General features: G+C 38.4%; 1 protein-coding gene across 1 annotated transcript in view; it reads right to left on the minus strand.

Moving 5' to 3' along the window:
- Positions 1-19,003, minus strand: part of ARID4A (AT-rich interaction domain 4A) — a 42,592-nt gene that overhangs the window by 13,977 nt on the left and 9,612 nt on the right. Inside the window, 7 exon segments of the mRNA XM_010712085.3 lie at positions 986-1,058; positions 8,221-8,387; positions 10,161-10,237; positions 12,070-12,149; positions 13,734-13,866; positions 14,467-14,561; positions 14,662-14,741. Of these exon segments, the coding sequence (XP_010710387.2) occupies positions 986-1,058; positions 8,221-8,387; positions 10,161-10,237; positions 12,070-12,149; positions 13,734-13,866; positions 14,467-14,561; positions 14,662-14,741 (705 nt within the window).

A 19,003-nucleotide genomic window follows, 5' to 3' on the forward strand; every position in this document is an offset into this window, starting at 1 on the left:
TACTTTTTATTTTTCCCTAAAAGCCTCTTATTTCTCCAAGGCAGGTTATCTGTAGAAACACTGGTTCTACACAGATAGGCTCAAAATGATGCTGGCACTCTGCCACAATACATGATCTGTTCCTAAGCCTGCGATAAGCACTGGCAATACTGAACAGACTTTCACAGTCACAGACATAGCAATGCAGCAATCTTTAACAAAAGGTAAGTTGTTTTTTTCTAATGTGTTTTCCACTATAAAATCCACTTTTTTTTTTTCCATTAAAAGGAAATAAGGGAGAAATATTCTGACACCACATATAGCATCAGTCTCATCACAACTGCAAATGTGAATGACTTATGCAACAGTTCTCTGAAGAGAGCAGGATGTATCTGCTGACTACCTAAACGTTGCACAAGCCTTTCCAATGGATGTCTTACCCCAGGACATTAACTGTTCCAATTCATTACAGTCTCACCTAATTCTGATTCTAAAATCATTTTAAATATGCCATTTTCTTGTTTTAGCTACTGGACAAAGTGGAACGTTCTTTCTTCAGGTGAGCATCACTGCTACATCTGTGCATGATTAAGGCAAGGGGCTGAAGATGGCACTTCTCTTATTATCTGTTGGTTGAATTTCATCATCCATGAGCAGCCTCCTCAGGTTCCAGCCTAAGTCTAACAGCAGCAGAGCTCCCAGCCGTGGCTGTTACAAGAAAACAGCCAAGAGCTTATTTAACAGTGACTGTTAACACCAAAAAAAAAAAGGCTTTACAAAAGCAAAACAATAACATCTCAAGGAGGATTTAAGTTTTCTTTGTGCACTGTGCTTCAAAGAACTTGAAGCAGATCTGCCACGTGAAAATGGGTAGAAGTGTTTTCCCTTGTCTAGGCTGTTATCCTTGTTCAGTGATGTGAGAACATTCTCATAACAACATCCACTACACATTCAGAAGCCAGCAGAAAAGTGGACTGAAGATGAAAGAAAATTCATTTGGCATTACCTCTGTCTTCCATAAACTTATAGAGCTGTTGGAGGAAGTTGTCCCTCTCTTCAGGATCAAGCTCTTCCTCGGGCTGTGAAAACAAATGCGGTCACAATGAAAACAAAGTATGCCAAGTAACACTTGATTTGTACAGAAGCATAATGGCAAAAACTAAACCTGAACTTTCTGCTTGGCCCCACACCCTTAAAATGGTGAAACATGCAGAAGACAAACTTTCCTCAGTGGGTTTCTCAAGAAGAGAAAAAGAAAACGAGAAAGATCATTAAGCGTGATCCTCAAAATGAAAATATTAATCACTTACTGTCTCATTCTAATACAGAAGAGGTCTGTTATTTACAGCACCAAAGCAGTTCACAGGAACATAGCATTGTTTGCTTACTAACCTTCCTCACCCAAACTACAGTTAAGGCTGGTGAATAATGCTTTCTCCAACTCTTCCTATTTTTGATGCTCAAGATGTAATTCCTTTTGTGATCAAGAACTGATGCTTGCCTTCAGCTCACACTTGGAAACGCTTTTACAGACACTTCCACAATTCCCTAAACGCATATTTTCCATGCTTTTCTATTTTAAGTTCCTCCATCTTATCTTTAAAACTTAAATTCTTAAAAAGACAAACACTTACAAAACATTATGGTAAGTAGTCCACATTGTATAACAATGCTTTTCTTCTTTTAACTATGAAAATAAATTTGGAGAGGGCTAGGGGAAAGGAAGAGAAAAAATCCACTTCTACATAGTATCTATATAAACTTCACAGAATTCTGAGATTCTAGCAGAGCCCAACAAAATCTTCTCCCTGCAACACTTCATGCATGCCACATTCTTCCTGCCAGCCTGGCAATCGCAGGACTGCTGGTAAGGCAGTTTGTACAAGGAAGACTGCAAGAGAAAGACGTACAGTACGTGTCCAAAACCTTACATTACATTATTAAAAATAACAGGAAAGTCACATGCAGCTCCAGAAGGAAAGGAGAAGAGTAATTTCAACTTCAGCCTCCTGTGTGTTCTACAGACTCAAAGCTCCAAGGCAGGAAGAGAGACAGTGAAATGTAAATGTGCGTGCTACTGCCTTGTTAACCAGAAAGCAATCTGCAAAGCATCAGTATGAATTTCAGCCCTGTCTGCATCAGTGAATTCTGTGCTTCAAAGCCCAACAGGGATCACCTGCAATCAGACAGAGATGGTATCTGTCTCGTATTTTCCCATTTTTTCTTTGGAAATAATTGGAGGAAATTAAATGAGAAATCACAACATTTCCTCATGCTGCATATTATAGGGATTATGTAAAGAGGAACAGTTATCTACAGAATTACATCCTTTCAGGTTAGCAAAGGAATTATTGCTATAGAAACCACAGTTCCTTTTCCCTTTCTTGACAAGCTACATCACGAACTTTGCGATCGAGAAATTTCTAACACCTACTGTAATGTTTACTGCTTGGAGGCAATACGACTCTCACTATCCCAACCAAATCCATCTCAACAACACTAAGCATTCAGGAATATTTCTGAAGAGCTGCACTCCAACCGTTTCTTTTACAGAGGCAGAATGCCAAACCAGAACTGTAGGTCAGAACAGCAGAATGTAGGTTAGAAATAGCACTCTTGCAGACAGAACCTTAACCGTTTCACTGACGTGCAGCATTTTCACCTGAAGAAAAACAAAAAGGAAAGATGAAAGCTTTTACATGCTTACAGAATGGGGACAGGAAACCTGACTGCAATATGTGAGATCCTGAGTTCCATACTCACTTCTCCCTGCAGACTGTGTGTGAGCCAGGCTGGCACTCCTCAACAGGGACAGTCTGTGTCATGCCTGGCACCCACCCCAGGGAAGGCAGCAACTCCTTCTGAGAAGTGACCTCAATATGACACATGAAATGCTGATGCCACAACCTGCCATCACCATCAGTGAGCGAATGGAGAGCTACAGTTCCTAGAATATCCCTCCAGCCAGCAATGAGGCAACGCCGATATCCTCTGAAAACTCACCTCTATATCCAGACACTCAGGCCTACTTTCTAGATTGGGAATAAATAAGTTTATAGAGGGAATTCTTCAAAATTAGCTTTCTTAAGGAGAGTTCTGTCTTTCCATTTCATTTGCCTTATAGAGACAATGCAAAAAAAGAGACAGTGCCAAAGGTAAGTTCAAATGAGAAGCAAAACAATATCAGATTTGTTAGTGCCAGGAGTTCAAAATCAAGACCCTTGTTGTCCATCCAATACCTAGAAGTAGATCAATGTGACAAAATGTGTTTTGTTTCAGGCCACCACATTTCATTTTCAAAATAAATAAATAAAGCTCCAGAACGTCCTTTTTGCCTTATCACTGACAGACCAAATGTGGGGGTGTTTGAGAGTTTGTTCATCCTTTCTAATGAGCAGGTCACATCATTTAGAGGATACGATAAACACCGAAAACCGACAGCAGCAACGAACACAGGACTTCTGTATCATGCATCTCCCAATTCCATTTCATATTACCTTTCAAATAATACTAACAGTTCTCTCATGTATTTTGTACAAATTAGCTGATGGTCGTTACTCTCAAAAATAAGCAGAACACAAACCCTGTGAACTTGCAGAAATCTAATTGATTTTGCTTCATTTGCCTTCCAGCCCCTTTATGGGCCATGAGTTTTCCCCTCTATCCTTAGTGTGATTTTCACAAAGAACACAGCTCAGTTACCCTGACTCATCATTTACTCTACAGAACAATGTCGAAGCTTCTGTAGATGTTAACCTGAACAGCTGAGTGGGGGCACAGAAGAAGAATGCTTACAGGCACACATCATCCACTCAGTCAACACCAAGCCAAGGTACCAGGGGCAGATCTTTATGTCATTAACAGACTAACAACACAGCTAACTCTTATGTGAAAGAAATGCAAGCTAAGAAGAGCAATGTGTACAGGACGCAGAGTTCAGAAGAGTGCACACTTAGGACAAGTTGTCTGGATTAATGTAAATCTGTTTTCATCATTTTAATGTTTGTTTCTTGATGCTGAATTTGAATTAAGGGAATGAAAAGAATTAAACCTACTGCAACAGGTTAGCAACTCTGCAATACATGAAGATGAGAAGCCTTAAAAAGTTCATCTCTACCAGGAAGAAACATGAACCCAACCATCCCTATACACGGGCTGGGACAGAAATGGATAATTCAGGTAACATTTTATTTGCTCTCTCAAAGTCACTGGAACAGGTTGCCCAAGGAGGCTGTGGATGCCCCATCCCTGCAGGCATTCAAGGCCAGGCTGGATGTGGCTCTGGGCAGCCGGGGCTGCTGGTTGGTGACCTGCACATAGCAGGGGGTTGGAACTGGATGAGCACTGTGCTCCTTTGCAACCCAGGCCATGCTGTGATTCTAAGAGAAAAGACCACATGAGAATCAGGAACTACTCTGAAGCAGTATGGAAGTATTTTAATTTTAACTATTTGTTTTTGTTTTTCTCTGGCCATGTTTTGCATGTTTGATTAAGGGGGGGAAATTAAAAGTGGAAGAATAAAAGGTCAGGTTGGAGTCTTCCACGACACTAAAGCCAATTCTACAGGTAGGACAGAAATCCTTTTAAACTTGCAAAATTCTAACTAAAAGCAAATTCCTCACTCTTATTGGGTTCTTAACGTTAATGTACCATTAAGAACACGTACTGAACAGACTGCATGTTGAAATCTTGATTCCTTTGGAGTCAGAAAGGTCTTCAGGGAGACCAAAAGGAACAAACATTGCCTACAAGTTCCCCTGTACAACAGCAGGTATTTGGTTATTTTATCCTGAGAAGCAGCAAACAGGGATGATTTCTCCCCTTGCAGAACAACTGAATTACAAACAAATGTACCAGTATACATAATAAGATTTTTAACAAAAATTAGGTAGCACAAGAAAAGCTTCCATCCCTATGGAGACATTGGACTTCAGATTCTATTCTCTTTCCTTCTATTTGCAGTGTATCCTTTGACTGCCAAACATACCCTTAAATCACAACCATCTCATTAGGCCAGGTTGAAAACTAGATAAAAACCAAGAGAAATATCCAGATTCTTACCTGGAGTCAAACCACGAGTGGTTTGTTGTTTTTTTTTTTTTTTTTTTTTTTAAATTTCATTTTATAAAGAAGTTCTTTTCTACAATACCTCCTAATTTTTCTCACCTTTTGTGACATAAGCAAGATCTGCTCTGTTATTCAAACCTCACGGTGTGAATCAGAAGTAATCCCAAATTGCGTTACCCATTGCAAGCATTGCCAAAAATCCAACCAGATGAACATGCTGAGCAACTCAATCCAATACAATCCTTGTTAAAGTCAATGGCAAGCAATTTCCACCTTTTCTTCCTTTAGAATCAACTCAGGACCACACAAGTCAGTTACCAGCAATGAGGATTAGCATCTCACCACCGCCGTACTGCTCCCATTCTTCAGAGCATGAAAGACATCACAGAACAACCATGACAATCCTGAAAACAGTAATTCTAATTGCACTATAAATATCTGATGAAAGGTGGCGTAATTAGCAAGACAGCCTGTGTCAAAACAAAGTTACAGATTTTAATCCAGCTGCTGGATAAATAGGAGGGTCTGTCATCACTAGCTGTAGCAGGTCTCTGCTCCACTACCATTATAAAAGATCCTACTTCAGAAAAATAGGATCCCTTCCACCCTCAGAATCAGACTCTTCTGACTAACTTGATAGTTTCATGACATATTAAGTAGGTCTGAGGCCGTTTGATTGATTTAAGGCAGGCCTATCACAGCAGGTCAGCAGCAGGCCAAGCTGTGACAGCAAAGCTACTCTGCATTTCAGAAGATGGGATTGAGGGGCGTGGAGGAAAAACGATCATTTTGTAAACCTCTGTCCCATTGCCAGCAATGTAACAACATGCAGTCCCAAGACAAAAAGGTCCAATGAAGGTATTCTGGCAGAGAACGGGCAGAAGCTATTTTGACCTTGATTATTAAATGAGAAACTCGACAAAATACAAATGCAAAATCTGAGCAATTCAACATTTGCAGTGAAATAATGGCAAGGCAGCATCGTTCACTCATCAGTTCTCTGCAACTGGTATTACTGCCCTTTAAGGAAAAAAAAAAAAAAAGAAATGATGACAAATTCTTTAAATGCTCTCTTACTGCAGCAGCTAGCTTGGCCCACAATTCAAACAAATCATAGATTCTAACAGTTGAATCAGGAATTGGATTTAATGGGCTGAAATGACAATTCTGCTCTGAGAATCAGAAGAGATTACTACCTTTCCTCTGCTACACAGCTTCAGCATGAAGATGCTCAGCTTATTTTTATATCCCTACATGTCACCTGGAATTAATGGATTCCACAGCTTTCCATACCAACACATCTGCGTGTCTGTAATCTTTTGTTTCACTTCTTTATATTTGGATTATTCCTTAAAAACAGCCCTATTTCTTTTATAGGAATGCTCTTTTTTTCCTTCTTCCTTTTCTTTTTTTAAACCACCAAGCTCTCCCTCCCCTTCTTTGTTTCAAACACACAGCACTTTTCTGCAAAAGCCACAAAAAATGCCATTAAAAAGCGATACAAGAAAACAAGTAGATCAATTCTTAATTTTTAGTACTGATATTCAGCAAATTCAGGCAACATTAATACAAACAGACTAATACAGACTGCAACAGTTCACACCCTGCAAAATGTGGCCTATTCACTCCTTTTCACTGCAAACAGAGGAAAAACCCCAAAGGATTTTATATTCCACACACATTTGGCCTTAGGTTTATCTAATCAGACCATTATTTTCATATAGACATCCACTTCGTATTCCGGAACAGCAATTAAGCCATAAAATTAACACCTAAAAATAGCTTCTTATTGTCCTTTCTATGTGAAAAGCTCCAGCCTGGTTGCATGCTCCACCAGACAGTTCACAGATCAGAAATCTACAAAATCTACCTCCGAATCCACATTCTCAACAAGCACGCTAACATTACAGATTAAAACACAGAATCCTTACCTACGAGCTGCATTCTTTCAAATGTTAAATGGTTTTATTTCCTTTCTGCCTAACGTGCCCAATGCCTGGACATCTTTCAGCCTGACTTCCAAATATTTGTTTTCTCTCTCTTTCTCTCTCTCTCTCTCTCACGGCACGGCATCCGCAGTTATACAGCATTACTTACATTCTCTTCCACAATAAAAAAAAAAATTAAAAAAATAAAAAATAAAAAATAAAAAAAAATCAGACATTACATGAAAGGCAAAGAAAGAGACAGCCCATTTCAAAGCATCTGGCAAGCCTCCCCTGGCAGGCTGCCAAGCCTCTGCTAAATCTTCCTCTCTTTTTGGAGCATGCTCACTCCACGCCAACAGAACGTTGCTGTGGCAACACCGTAGGCAGCCTCCAAGTATGAACAGCCATTCTGTTTTTGGTGTGACAAAACCACACGCTGCAGGGGAAGTGAAAGGGAAACGATATTTGACCTTCGTCAGGAGACGGACTTCGCTTTGTTTTTCTGTATAAAGAACCAAACGTCGCCAAGCTCATCGTGAAAACGGCCAGAGACAAAGGAAAAACAAACAAATCTCACCACCAACCCCCTCCTCCAACTTTAGTACTCGTTTAGCATCGACATTTAGAGACAGGTAGCAGGTATGAAAGGAACAATGAGAAACACGTTTTTGATGACAGGAAACTGGTTGTGGAAAATCACTCAAAATAATGCTGAAATTTTGCCCTAAATCTCAATTGAGTTTTAAACTCCCTCCACTTGGTACCATCCCTAACCTGAGCTAGTAGAGATCAGAAAAAAGCTGACGTTGTGACTCACATACAAAGGTACTGCACTGCTTTTGGTGTCTTAGGCAGCAAAGAGCTCTAACAGGCACTGTGCATTAGCTCTTACTTTGTCAGCCCTGCAATTTTGCTTCTGTAGTTTAATTTGTCTTCTCATCAAGCAATGATTTTCAGAACCAAACTACTTTTATATGAGCTACATAGGAAGTTCAAAAGCAAAATACAAAGCCATTTTTATACAGCGTTGGATCACTACTATTTGACTCAGCATCCATTTGCTCATTTCTCTTTCACCCAGATTCTTTCCATCACTCTTTTCTGCCTTTTATTCTTTATTTTTGACTAGGAGCAAAGGGAGGACGCACAGCTCTGAAGTTAAGAGCAGAACTTTATGAAGCAGAATACCTTTAGACATCCATGTTATTCTGTTATCTGTAGAGTAACTGAAATTGCCCAGACTTACCAGTACTTCTTCATTTTTCTCTTCTCTTTTTATTTCCTCTTCATCAGTTTCTGCAGCAGCTCCATCTTCCTCATCACTGCTAGAGGATTCCATAATTTCACTTATGTCCATCTTCCAGTTCCGAGGAACCACCTTTGTGCTGAGAAAGGTGCTCGCTTCCTGAAGCCCTACAGAAGGAAGGGCCCTCTTTTTACCTCATCCCAAGTATTTATAATCAGAAAGCATTTTTCAATTTCTTTTTCATACTCCCGTAAATTAACAAAGCAAACTTAAACCAAAAGTGATAGTAAGTGATGGAGCAGCTTTAAACACTCAGTCTACATAGTACATATTTAAAGACAGGTTTTAAAAATCAAGTAGCAGAACTTCAAGGAGCTTAGATTTGAGAACATCCATCTGTATTTTTCAGCCAGAGGGTGGTGAGGCACTGGAACAGGTTGCCCAAGGAGGTTGTGGATGCCCCATCCCTGGAGGCATTCAAGGCCAGGCTGGATGTGGCTCTGGGGAGCCTGGGCTGCTGGTTGGTGACCTGCACATAGCAGGGGGTTGGAATTGGATGAGCATTGTGCTCCTTTGCAACCCAGGCCATTCTATGACTCTATTTCCTAGACACTTGTCCTCATGAACACTGTAAATAAATAGCTGTAAGTCTTAGTACAGTATCAAAGACCTTTGCTCATCCACATTTTCCATGCAACTGCAAAGCTGTTTTGTTTCTGTAGGAAAGTGGCAAATATTGCAGTAAAACCAATTAAAAACAAACAAAAGCCCCAAACCATCACAGTTAAGATACCATGAATTTCTTTGTTCTTTTCAAGAGATCTTCATGCCTTAAAGTTTAGACTGTAAAAACAAACAAACACACAAACAAAACCCACACCAATATTTTGTTAAAGAAAGCTGCTTAAGGAGATTCTGTCCCATTCATGTCTGGACATAAGAGAACCACTCTAATGAATAAGGGAGTGATGGTATGGGAAGAAGTCATGCTTGTACAGCAAGAATACCTCAAATTCTTTTTCTTCAACAAAGAGGAATCAGAAGATTACCCAAAAGAGGGACATACTGCAAAGAACCATTCAAACCTTTGCTAGAGATGAAAAAGCACCAGCACCTAACAACTGCTGGTAGAGTTCCTGTACTCTGAAATAATTAATAAGAAGAAAGCACGTGGGAAATCTTAAATCAAAACCACCTCAAGCTGTCTTACTTGCATTACGTTAAAACCTCACTTGTAAAGAAGCTGCTCCACATCTTTACTCAAAACAAAGCAACTCTGGGTGGTGGTTTTTCTCATTTGTGTATTTGTTTTTTAAATAAACATTGGAACATTTCACCTTTAAAAATGATACGTTTTGACTGGGATGAACAGCACTAAAAGTTTAAGATTTACATTAAGGTGAGAAACTGGCCTTCACAAGCTCAGGAAAAACACAAATGCTGTAGTCACATCATCCATCCATTCAGAAAATCAACCTCTGTAATTATGCTCTTCAATCAAACATTAATTTCAGGCTATTGACATAAGCTATTCTATTAAAGGTTACACTTCCATGTCTGGGTACTTTTCATTTAAAGACATAAAGTGTTCCAACCATAGCATAAAACATTGATTCCAGGAGAGGTAAACTCAAAATGCCATCTTTCAATGACATTTCAAACACTGTACCTTCCAAATCACCTTTTTAATTTGCATAAATTTGGAGTGGAATGAAAGAAGGAAACAAAACCAAATAAGCAACACTTCTATTAGTTGCTATGTTATTAATTAGGCAGTTGTATCCAAAGCTTCTCTAATTTACCACACTTAAAGCTGTTTGCAGAATGGATGACCAGGAGCATTCACTTCAAACCAACGTGCAGTTGTTACTCTACAAAAGTTAACATTACTACTGTCTAAGTCTACATTTTTAAAACACCTAGAATTTACTCAAATTTACCTTTTTTAGGGGAGGACTCCGATTTTGGTAAGTTTAGAGCATCTACTTCTTTAATGTCTTTTCTTGCTACTGAGTAACTGAAAAAAAGAAGAAAGTTCTGTTACTTTTATAACACAGTGAAACAAGTATTTGACCCATACAAATAGAGACTTCTAAAAATTCTGGTATTTCTTACTCAGTTTCAAGCTCCTTTCCTACAAGTAAATGTGTAAGGCATTTATTACTGTGGGCCCTACTACAAGATTTAGAACCAGAATAAGTTCCCAATATTCATGTCTGAAATTCAGACATGAAAGAATCCTTATAATTAAGAAAAATGTATAAAGTTTCTGTATGGCAAACGTTCAGCCTGCACACATTTGCAAAGTTGAGATACTCTCCAAAGGCAGAAAACATTTTCTAAATACAAAAGGCACCAACCAATAGCTGCTACCCAGAACTGCAATGAGTTAAAAAGAAACAAGCATTCTATTTTCAAAACACATTTCCACTAGCACAGAACAAGGCAAACTCACACACCTGCACTGATGCACTGCTGACAAACCATCCTCATAGCAAAATATGTGGAAATTGCTCTGTTCTGAAGTTATAAAAACTACTCAGTTACTGAACTGCTACAATAGAAATGCTAACCAACCTGCGAGGAAAGCCTTACAAGTGAGTTATTACCATAAGTTTTTTTTTCTTCTTTCGTTACATTCAGAAAAACCTTAGGAATTGGAGGCTGCCATTTTCTGAATTTAAAGCCAAAATACTATGGGGAAAAAAAAAAAGAGTAAAACAGAGCAAGGCTGCATGCTTTTCCAACAACCCTGTACCTTCAGTATTCAGAGCCAAACTAATCTAGGAGGCTGACGACGTGTCTACATTAAGAAGCAAAATTGAATGCAGCCTTCTGCTACCTGAAATGTGTTTCAGTGACCAAATACTCGTGCCTGAGTCAACATTGTGGCTATTAGAAATCACAAAAGTGAGGAAGAAGAGTGCAGGTGGCCTCCACCAAGGATGTTTCTGGTTACAGTATGCTGAGACAGATGCACTAGAAGTGCATGAGAAAGGACAAATAAGGGGAAACAACTGTCACAAACAGTCTTGGTATTCTTCTGAATATGCTTTTCCTTAAGTAACACACGTCTCTCTCTCCCACCATCCACTCACCCACTCACAGTTTTTTCAAGGGGGTATAAGGGCAGGAAAGAAAAGGTTAGAAGACCTTTCTTTCTTTTCCCAGAACTCTTGATTGAGATTCTATAAATATTTTAATTAAACAGTTAATTTACATCCACTTAAAATTTTGAAGTAGATTAAATACTTTTTAAACTTTGCTATTTAAACAGCAACGCCACCTGGGCACACGAGGTAATGGGTCAATCAGGTATTGAAGCTACTGCAACAGACACACGTGACAGCTGTAATAGTTAAGACATTTCTTGAAACTGGAACACACTTTACAGAACAGGAATGACCAGAAGTTAACATCTACTTGTTTGTTTGTTTTCTGAAGTTGCTGACTTCTTTTTCCTCTCTGAAGACACCGAATCCTGTACCAATCCGTAGTACAAATACAACATAAAGGGGGAAGCAGGGAGAGCACAAAGAAGAAATTAGTTGGAATTGAACTATGAATGACAAAGGTTAAAAATATATGTATAAATTCCCTTAAATTGGAATTGAGCAGTAACTATGCATGCTACCCAAAATGTACAATATTGCAAGCCTTCTTCTTATGTGTGAAGAACCTCTTGTTTGCACTTTATATCACAAAGGAACAGCAACTGTATACAAGCAGCAACACACAAAGTTGGATCCTCCACTTTTGGAAAAAGCTGATAACATCTTCAGAAGCAAGATCTTCTATAGGAAAAGAATGAAAAAGTAATAAATCTAATAAAGGTAAGCTGTTACTTACAATTTGGAATCTGCAAAGGATCGGACTAAACACTGGTCCTTTTTCACTGTGATGTCATCATTACAGCTGGGAGAAACAACCTGAAATTTCAAACAAAACATTTTTTTTTAAGCAGAAAAGAAAATGAAATAGCTTATCTTGAAAGGAATGACAGCAGGAAAATAGCTGCTTCCTTCTTTCTTCTAGCATAATTTTCAGCTCTGAGAAAAGCAACATACTCCAATTGATATTAGCAGGGCCAAAAATAACAATTTCAAGAGGCAGTTTATCTCAAGCTATTTACTCTACTTGTCATGTACAAGCTGGAAAAGTTTACTATTTCATTTGTAAACTCAAACTACTCCTCTACAGAGCTGACACTGCATTGTCCTATTCATGCACTCAGTTTTTTCTCCCGTTCATAGAAGAACTGCTTGCAACAACTATTCAAAACAACAACAAAAAAAGTTACAGACCTATTTACTCTATATCAAATCCTGATCTGAGGCATTCAGCCCAAGAGATAAGTAGGTTGCTGGGTTTTTTTGGGGATGTAGGTAATATAAACCAGTACAGATTCCAGTGCATTCTTCCACAGCAGTATTAACTCCAGAAGTCTAAAAAGGTGCTATAAATTCATTTGCAGTATTTCTATCACCACAAACAAGTTTACATTTTATTCCAGGCCATGCATGTGGACAAAAACACACTGAATGCAGATAAACTCCTGGATCTACCAGAATTCAGTGAAACGTGGACCACCCCATTCAGACAAAGCAGACAGACAGAAAGACATTATTGCTTCTCAGCTCACAGAGAGCTACACAGCCACTAAGGAAGGTAAATCCCCTACCTGGAACCACGTAAAGTTCAAATCTGCCATTCATCAAGCAATATACAGCAATCAAAAGACACACAGCCACACCACATTTCACATTTTAAACTGAGGTACAGCTGCTAACTCAGAGTCAACTTTGCACCCAATATTAAATGGGATCTGCAAAACTCTGTGAACAAAATCTGTCCATCTGTTCAACGCTCCAAGCAACAATCACATCTTTTTTGAGTGACAGAAGATGCATATTAAGCTTGTCTAGCACTATTAGAAATGTCTACTCAAGACAAAAAAACTTTTTATGTGTCTCTATAAAATGTTTTGGGCTTACAGAGGATCTGCCCTTACAGTACAAGCAAAGGACTTGAATTTAGTCAATATTTATTGTTAGAAAAGGTAATAAACGGGATCAATCAATGTAGTCAGATGAAAATAGTAGCCAGTCTACTGCTAGATGAACCCCGTTTCATGTAGATGTATGCATGATAGGAACTAGTAATTAAACCTGAAAGCCTAAGAAAAAAGGCAATCATTAAACACCAAGAAAAAATTAATTACATATCAATCATTTCACGTACAGTTTCGGCTGACTTAAGAGCCATTAAACTGTAAGTTAGACACAAATATTCATTGTTGTTCTTCCACTGTTCACAGACACTGTAGAATATTTGGATTTTTAGAGAATATGGGCAACACAGCTGGTCTGACTGCATTTACAACTTTGCTGCAGAAGTGTGCAAGCTGCCCAAACCAAGAAAACTGTTATAGGAACAGTGCAGCAAATTGGGTTATATTCTTGTCAAAAAACAGTAGTGTGAAATTAAAGATTTCAATTTTTTAAACAACTTACCAAAGCTGGATACCAGTCTGCCTTCTCAGAATTACAAGTCACACTCACAACTTTGCCAAGCAGTTCATCATTGAGACGCCTTTTATCTTCATCCTCTTCTTCACTACTTTCTTCTTCCTTTTCATCTTCAGTTCTGAATTATTAAAAGATACAGTATTTTAAAGTTTTCACTTGAGGTTAATATTTGAAAGCAAAAATACTTAACAGCCAGATCTTTCTTGTTCTTCTGCAAGGACTCAGAAATAAAATTATAATTTTAAGAACTGAAATGGCTGGAAATATTCCTAAATAATAAATGCATTGACTTAAAGGACCCTTGTAGAAATTCTTTCCAAATAGTAGCACCATGTTGGAATTGGAGACGTGAATCAGCATATGATTGTGCACTGACATGAAACAAAGAGAAAGAATCTCCACCCTTAAAATTTCAAAGCACCTTTTTTCCTACTTTATAAAGCAGCTTAAAAATCCCACATTTCCTGACATGACTTCGTATTATGTGAAAGGAGAATGGACATTCAAGGCTACTACAAGGGACAAAAACAGCAACAATAAAACATCAATTTCATACTACTGCTAAAATATGAACAAGTCTGCATGAACTGAACTTCTCAGTCCATAATCCGTGTATGCAGCTCACATGATAATCCATCCAGACTGTTACAGCCTTAACTGGACAACAACTTTAGCAAAGGACACTAAAATAAAGGAACAGAGCACTAACAAAACTCACACAGGAAGAGAAGATCTTCTTCCTCTATTAGATTTCTTCCCAATAACTGGAGTTCCAAAGTGCTCTGGGTTGGTTAGTGGCAGTTGATCAAGTGTCTACGTGAACAAAGAAGAAACAAAGCTAATTTGCAGTTTCTTATCTGAAAAAGAATTAACCTTCTACTACCCAGTTTTCAATCTATGTCCATCATCTTACCTCACTTTCTGCAAAGTGCCTTTCTCCCTTCAAGCATAATGAAGTTCGTCTCAAGGTCCTTTCATCACCATCATCGAAAACTAGAATGCAAGCAAGAAAACATGTTGGCAGAAAATGATCCCAAACTGACAAAACGAGTCTACTGTTCATCATGCAATTTAGAATACTCTCTAAAACATGATTTCAAAGACCTGCACTTTGACATTTATTTGGTTCACAAACACAGGGAGGAATTCAAGATTCAGCCTAAGGAGGGGTAACAGTTTCACTCCAATTCATGTCAGTGCCCAGTAAGGCTTTTGGAAGCTGTAGCTTTAATCTAATTTAGACATCCACCCTATCAATACATTGAACTTCTTCAAATCCACAGCTACTGCCTGTACCCCAGTTACTGTTACCTAACAGTATTCTTTTTTCTCGCTCTTGTTTTTAAGCTATCCATTTATTCCTTACTCATTCTTTTGATTCCCTTTCAATTCTCTTTCTCCTGCTGCATAGAACTCAGAATTCACAGAATTCAGAAAGAAGATTTAGTAGACAAATAAAGATGTTAAGGGTAAGTCAAAAGGAAGTTCCATCAGCTTCTAATATGCAGCTGAAGAAGTCTAGGACACTCTGAGTTCACTGTAAGTTTTGCCTTAGAAATATCTACTCTTCGGTCACTTTAAAACATTTTCACCAAGATTTCCATTAAGACAAGGGAAGAAAAGTTACTAGTTTCCCCACTTGCTAAATTTTATTTTAAATGTTTTGGTACCTACAGTTTGAAGTAAGCAACAATATTCCTTTTATCTAAAGTATGTCACAGAAATAGCTTGTATTTTAAGGAACATGCAGTATTTTGGGAATCCTGGTTTTCCATGTTCTGGTTCAGATCCCTCTGCCTGAGCCATAAGAACAGGGAGCAGAGACCAGGTGGCTGCAGTCAGTCCAGCAAGTTAAAAGTTTATTTGTATGGGTCAAAGGGCAGAATACTATTCTATATTTAAACTACTTGAAATGTGCTTTGTCCAGTTAACTTTTTTTTTATTAAAATAAGAAAGTGTAAAGAGTGTTGTGTTTATCAATGCAGTAATTTTGGCATACTTCTATTAAAAAAAAAGAGCTAGCAAAAATATGAAATTACATGATTTGTTAGCAAAAATACAGTTTAGTCACAGCAAGAAAAGCATTTCTCTCACTTGTCAACGGAATAGAATGGTCATATTCTCAATCCTAGATTAAAACCCTAGACTGGAATAATACTGCAATAACAACTACATAATAACATACGAATACAAACCTAGTTAAGCTTGATAAGATAAGCATTGAGATTCTTAGAATTTCAGAGTGGAGATAGTGCTGCTGTACACTGCAATACTGAATTATCTTAATGGCTTATGTCATTATGTAGCACACACAAAGCAAATCCTCAACCCTAACATTTTAAGAACAGCAGAAAGATACGTGCCTAATTAGCCATATTAGCCAATAACCTTTTCAAAACCTTTAAAATATGAATCCCACGAAGACCTGTCAATCTCAGTGTCAATACAATACTTTCAAAATCCTCTGGTTTGCTGACAGCTGAAGGAAGCCAGCACTGATGCACTTTGCACTGAAGTATGAGGTCTTCCCCTCAGCAGTGTATGAGATGTTCACATTTTTATATATGTTTCAGCCCTTTGATCTTTAATTGCCACCCAATCTGTACATATTATTCATACATACACGTTGATAGCATTATTACAGTGGTATACTTTTAGGGAGCCTACAAGTGCTTGCAATTTCTCATTGTTCTGAAGAGGTTTAAAAGCAGATCATCATCATTATGCTTTACTAAACACATTCAGAACTGAAGTATTCATATTTCACAAACATGGTTTTAGGGAACAGAAGGCTGCTGATTAGCAATAGGTAACTTTATTGGAAACAGCAATTAGGATCTGATACTTGGGAGTAAAGAAAAAATACAATCAGTCTACTTTATTCCTACTTCCAGAAGTATCATCTTTGTAAGTTTATATCTCACCTCCACAGGCAAATACAACTCCTCCTCCTGGAAGGAATCTGACTTAACCAGAAATATGCATTGATACTGTTAGCACCTTTGCAGAGATGCACCTTCCTAAAGCTAAGTAGGCCTCGTGTTTCCATCTCAGTTGCCTTTTCCTGAAAAATCTACTTCACAAAACCTACTGCTCTTATTGCCTCCACCCCACGCACAACTTTTAAATGCAAGTCCTAAGGGCTTTAAGAGAATGACTTTTCAGCATAACAGTATCATACATTATGGATTTAAGAGATATAAGCAGTAGGTCAGATAGCAGAGTTTTGTCTATGCACTACACCAATAGTTTGATAGCAATCATGGCAGAAGAACATAATAGGCTCTTAAATTAGAACTGCATGATCATTCCTCTTTGCCTATATTCAGAAGTATAACTGTTTAGGTAAAATGCTTGGTACTAACAAAGAGATACAAACTATTGAACTGATGTTGAACAACTTATATGAATTGCTTTATTGTTTCCCAAACAGGTCACTGTTACACCTCCAAATTCTGACATGCTGTATTCCTTAAGGAAGGCTGCTAAACAGAGTCAGCTATACGAAGGAGGAAAGGAAATGGGGATGGGAGGCAGGGAGAGCTCTCCCCATGCCCACGTAATTCAGCCCGAAAGATGCATTCACAGTGTCACAATATTTATCATAGAAGAGGAACTTAAAATCCTGTCTCTCGAAAGAAGCAGAAGCCCTTTCTGTGCCTCTGCTGCCTAACCCTGAAGTGGGCACGTACTCACTGGGGCAACAGCCATTTCCCAGCTGGCTGCTCCAGCAAATACTTCTGGGAAGAGAGCAATACCTCCTAGCCAGGAAACTAACTCTACTATTTAAGAGTCAATCTGACAAAGCAGGAATGACAGGAGGAAAAGCTGGCCAGAGGCTTTTCTTCCAAGGCGTGTTATTTAACCAAGAACACTGACAGAAGGAGAAGAAAGATGACTAAGCAGCACAGCCTGCAGGAACAGTCTCTATTCTGTTTGTTCTCATTCAATTCCCAAGAATGCCCTATATGGAGCTCAGTATGTTCCATATACAGCATTGTTAAACAGTGGAAACAAAATGGAAAATTTCAGACTTTTGCTGCAACCCAGCCTTGTCAGTAACAACAGGTAACAAACAGAAGTGGATGCACACCTGTTCATGGAAGCTTAGGCAAGCCAAAACTATGACAGAAAAACAAAATTCTCCACTGGGACTCATTGCAATACTTTCAGTAAACTAGGAAAACAAATATCTCAAAAATTCCCTCTTAAAAATTGAGTCCACCAAACATGCATTGAACAGTGTAGCTTTCCACTAGCCATGGATTAGCAGTTATCCTCCATTCCCTGGCTGCAGCAGGTCCCCGCATGTCTCTATAAGCTATTAACAACAGTAACACTAATCCTAACCCTGCCCTCACAAAAACACTACCTCAACATCCATTCTCATTTGGTTATAAAGGAAATATTAAAAACTAATCCAAATAGTGCTTAAAAACCAGGGAGAAACTCACCCCGAGCTACTGCAGATCAGTCATCTTATAAATATCTTATTTATATATATCACAAGATTAGGGGGAAAAGAAAAAAAGAAAAGAAAAAAAGAGAACAAAGCAGGAGAGCAGTGATAACATACCTGAAATAGTTACATTACTTGAACATACAGCAATCAGTCTTACCAGAACAAGGCAGTTTTGTAACATACAAGTGAATACTGAAAGTAACCCTCCAGGCTGCATCAGCTTGCTAACTTCAAATCCAACAAGTTATGCTACTGTCCTTGCTCAAAAGAGAAGAGATTCCACACTGCATAGCAAGCAAACATTTTTATTTTATTACTCTTCCTATTCAAAGTTTTCTAAACCTACCAGGATGATGAAAGTACATGCCAATAAGTAAAAACTGTGTCACTATTTCACTAGTTGCCTAAGGTGTAATTCGTGAGCTATCAGAGATGCTACCCATGAATTATCTATGAACGTGTGAAAGCTTTTGAGCTTTTCGTTTTTCAACTGTGGAAACAATACTGAAAGTACCAGGATTCAGGCTGCACTTGTTGAATAACCTTGCAGATAAGGACTGCACTAATCACTGATCCATCGTTGTAACAAGATGCTGCAACGGGCTGTGCTACTCCAGAGACCACACAGTTCAGTGATGTGTTGTGTTGTATTTTAGAGAAAGAAAACAGCACTAAAGGAACTGTTCCTCTGCTCAGGTATGTATGAAATATCCCTGGAAGCATGAAAAAATAAACCTTGAGACTCCTCCTATATAAGGCTATCATCTTATAGGGACCTACTGCCTGGAAGCCT

The sequence above is a fragment of the Meleagris gallopavo genome, chromosome 5 (genome assembly GCF_000146605.3).
Source record: "Meleagris gallopavo isolate NT-WF06-2002-E0010 breed Aviagen turkey brand Nicholas breeding stock chromosome 5, Turkey_5.1, whole genome shotgun sequence".
NCBI lineage: Eukaryota > Metazoa > Chordata > Aves > Galliformes > Phasianidae > Meleagris > Meleagris gallopavo.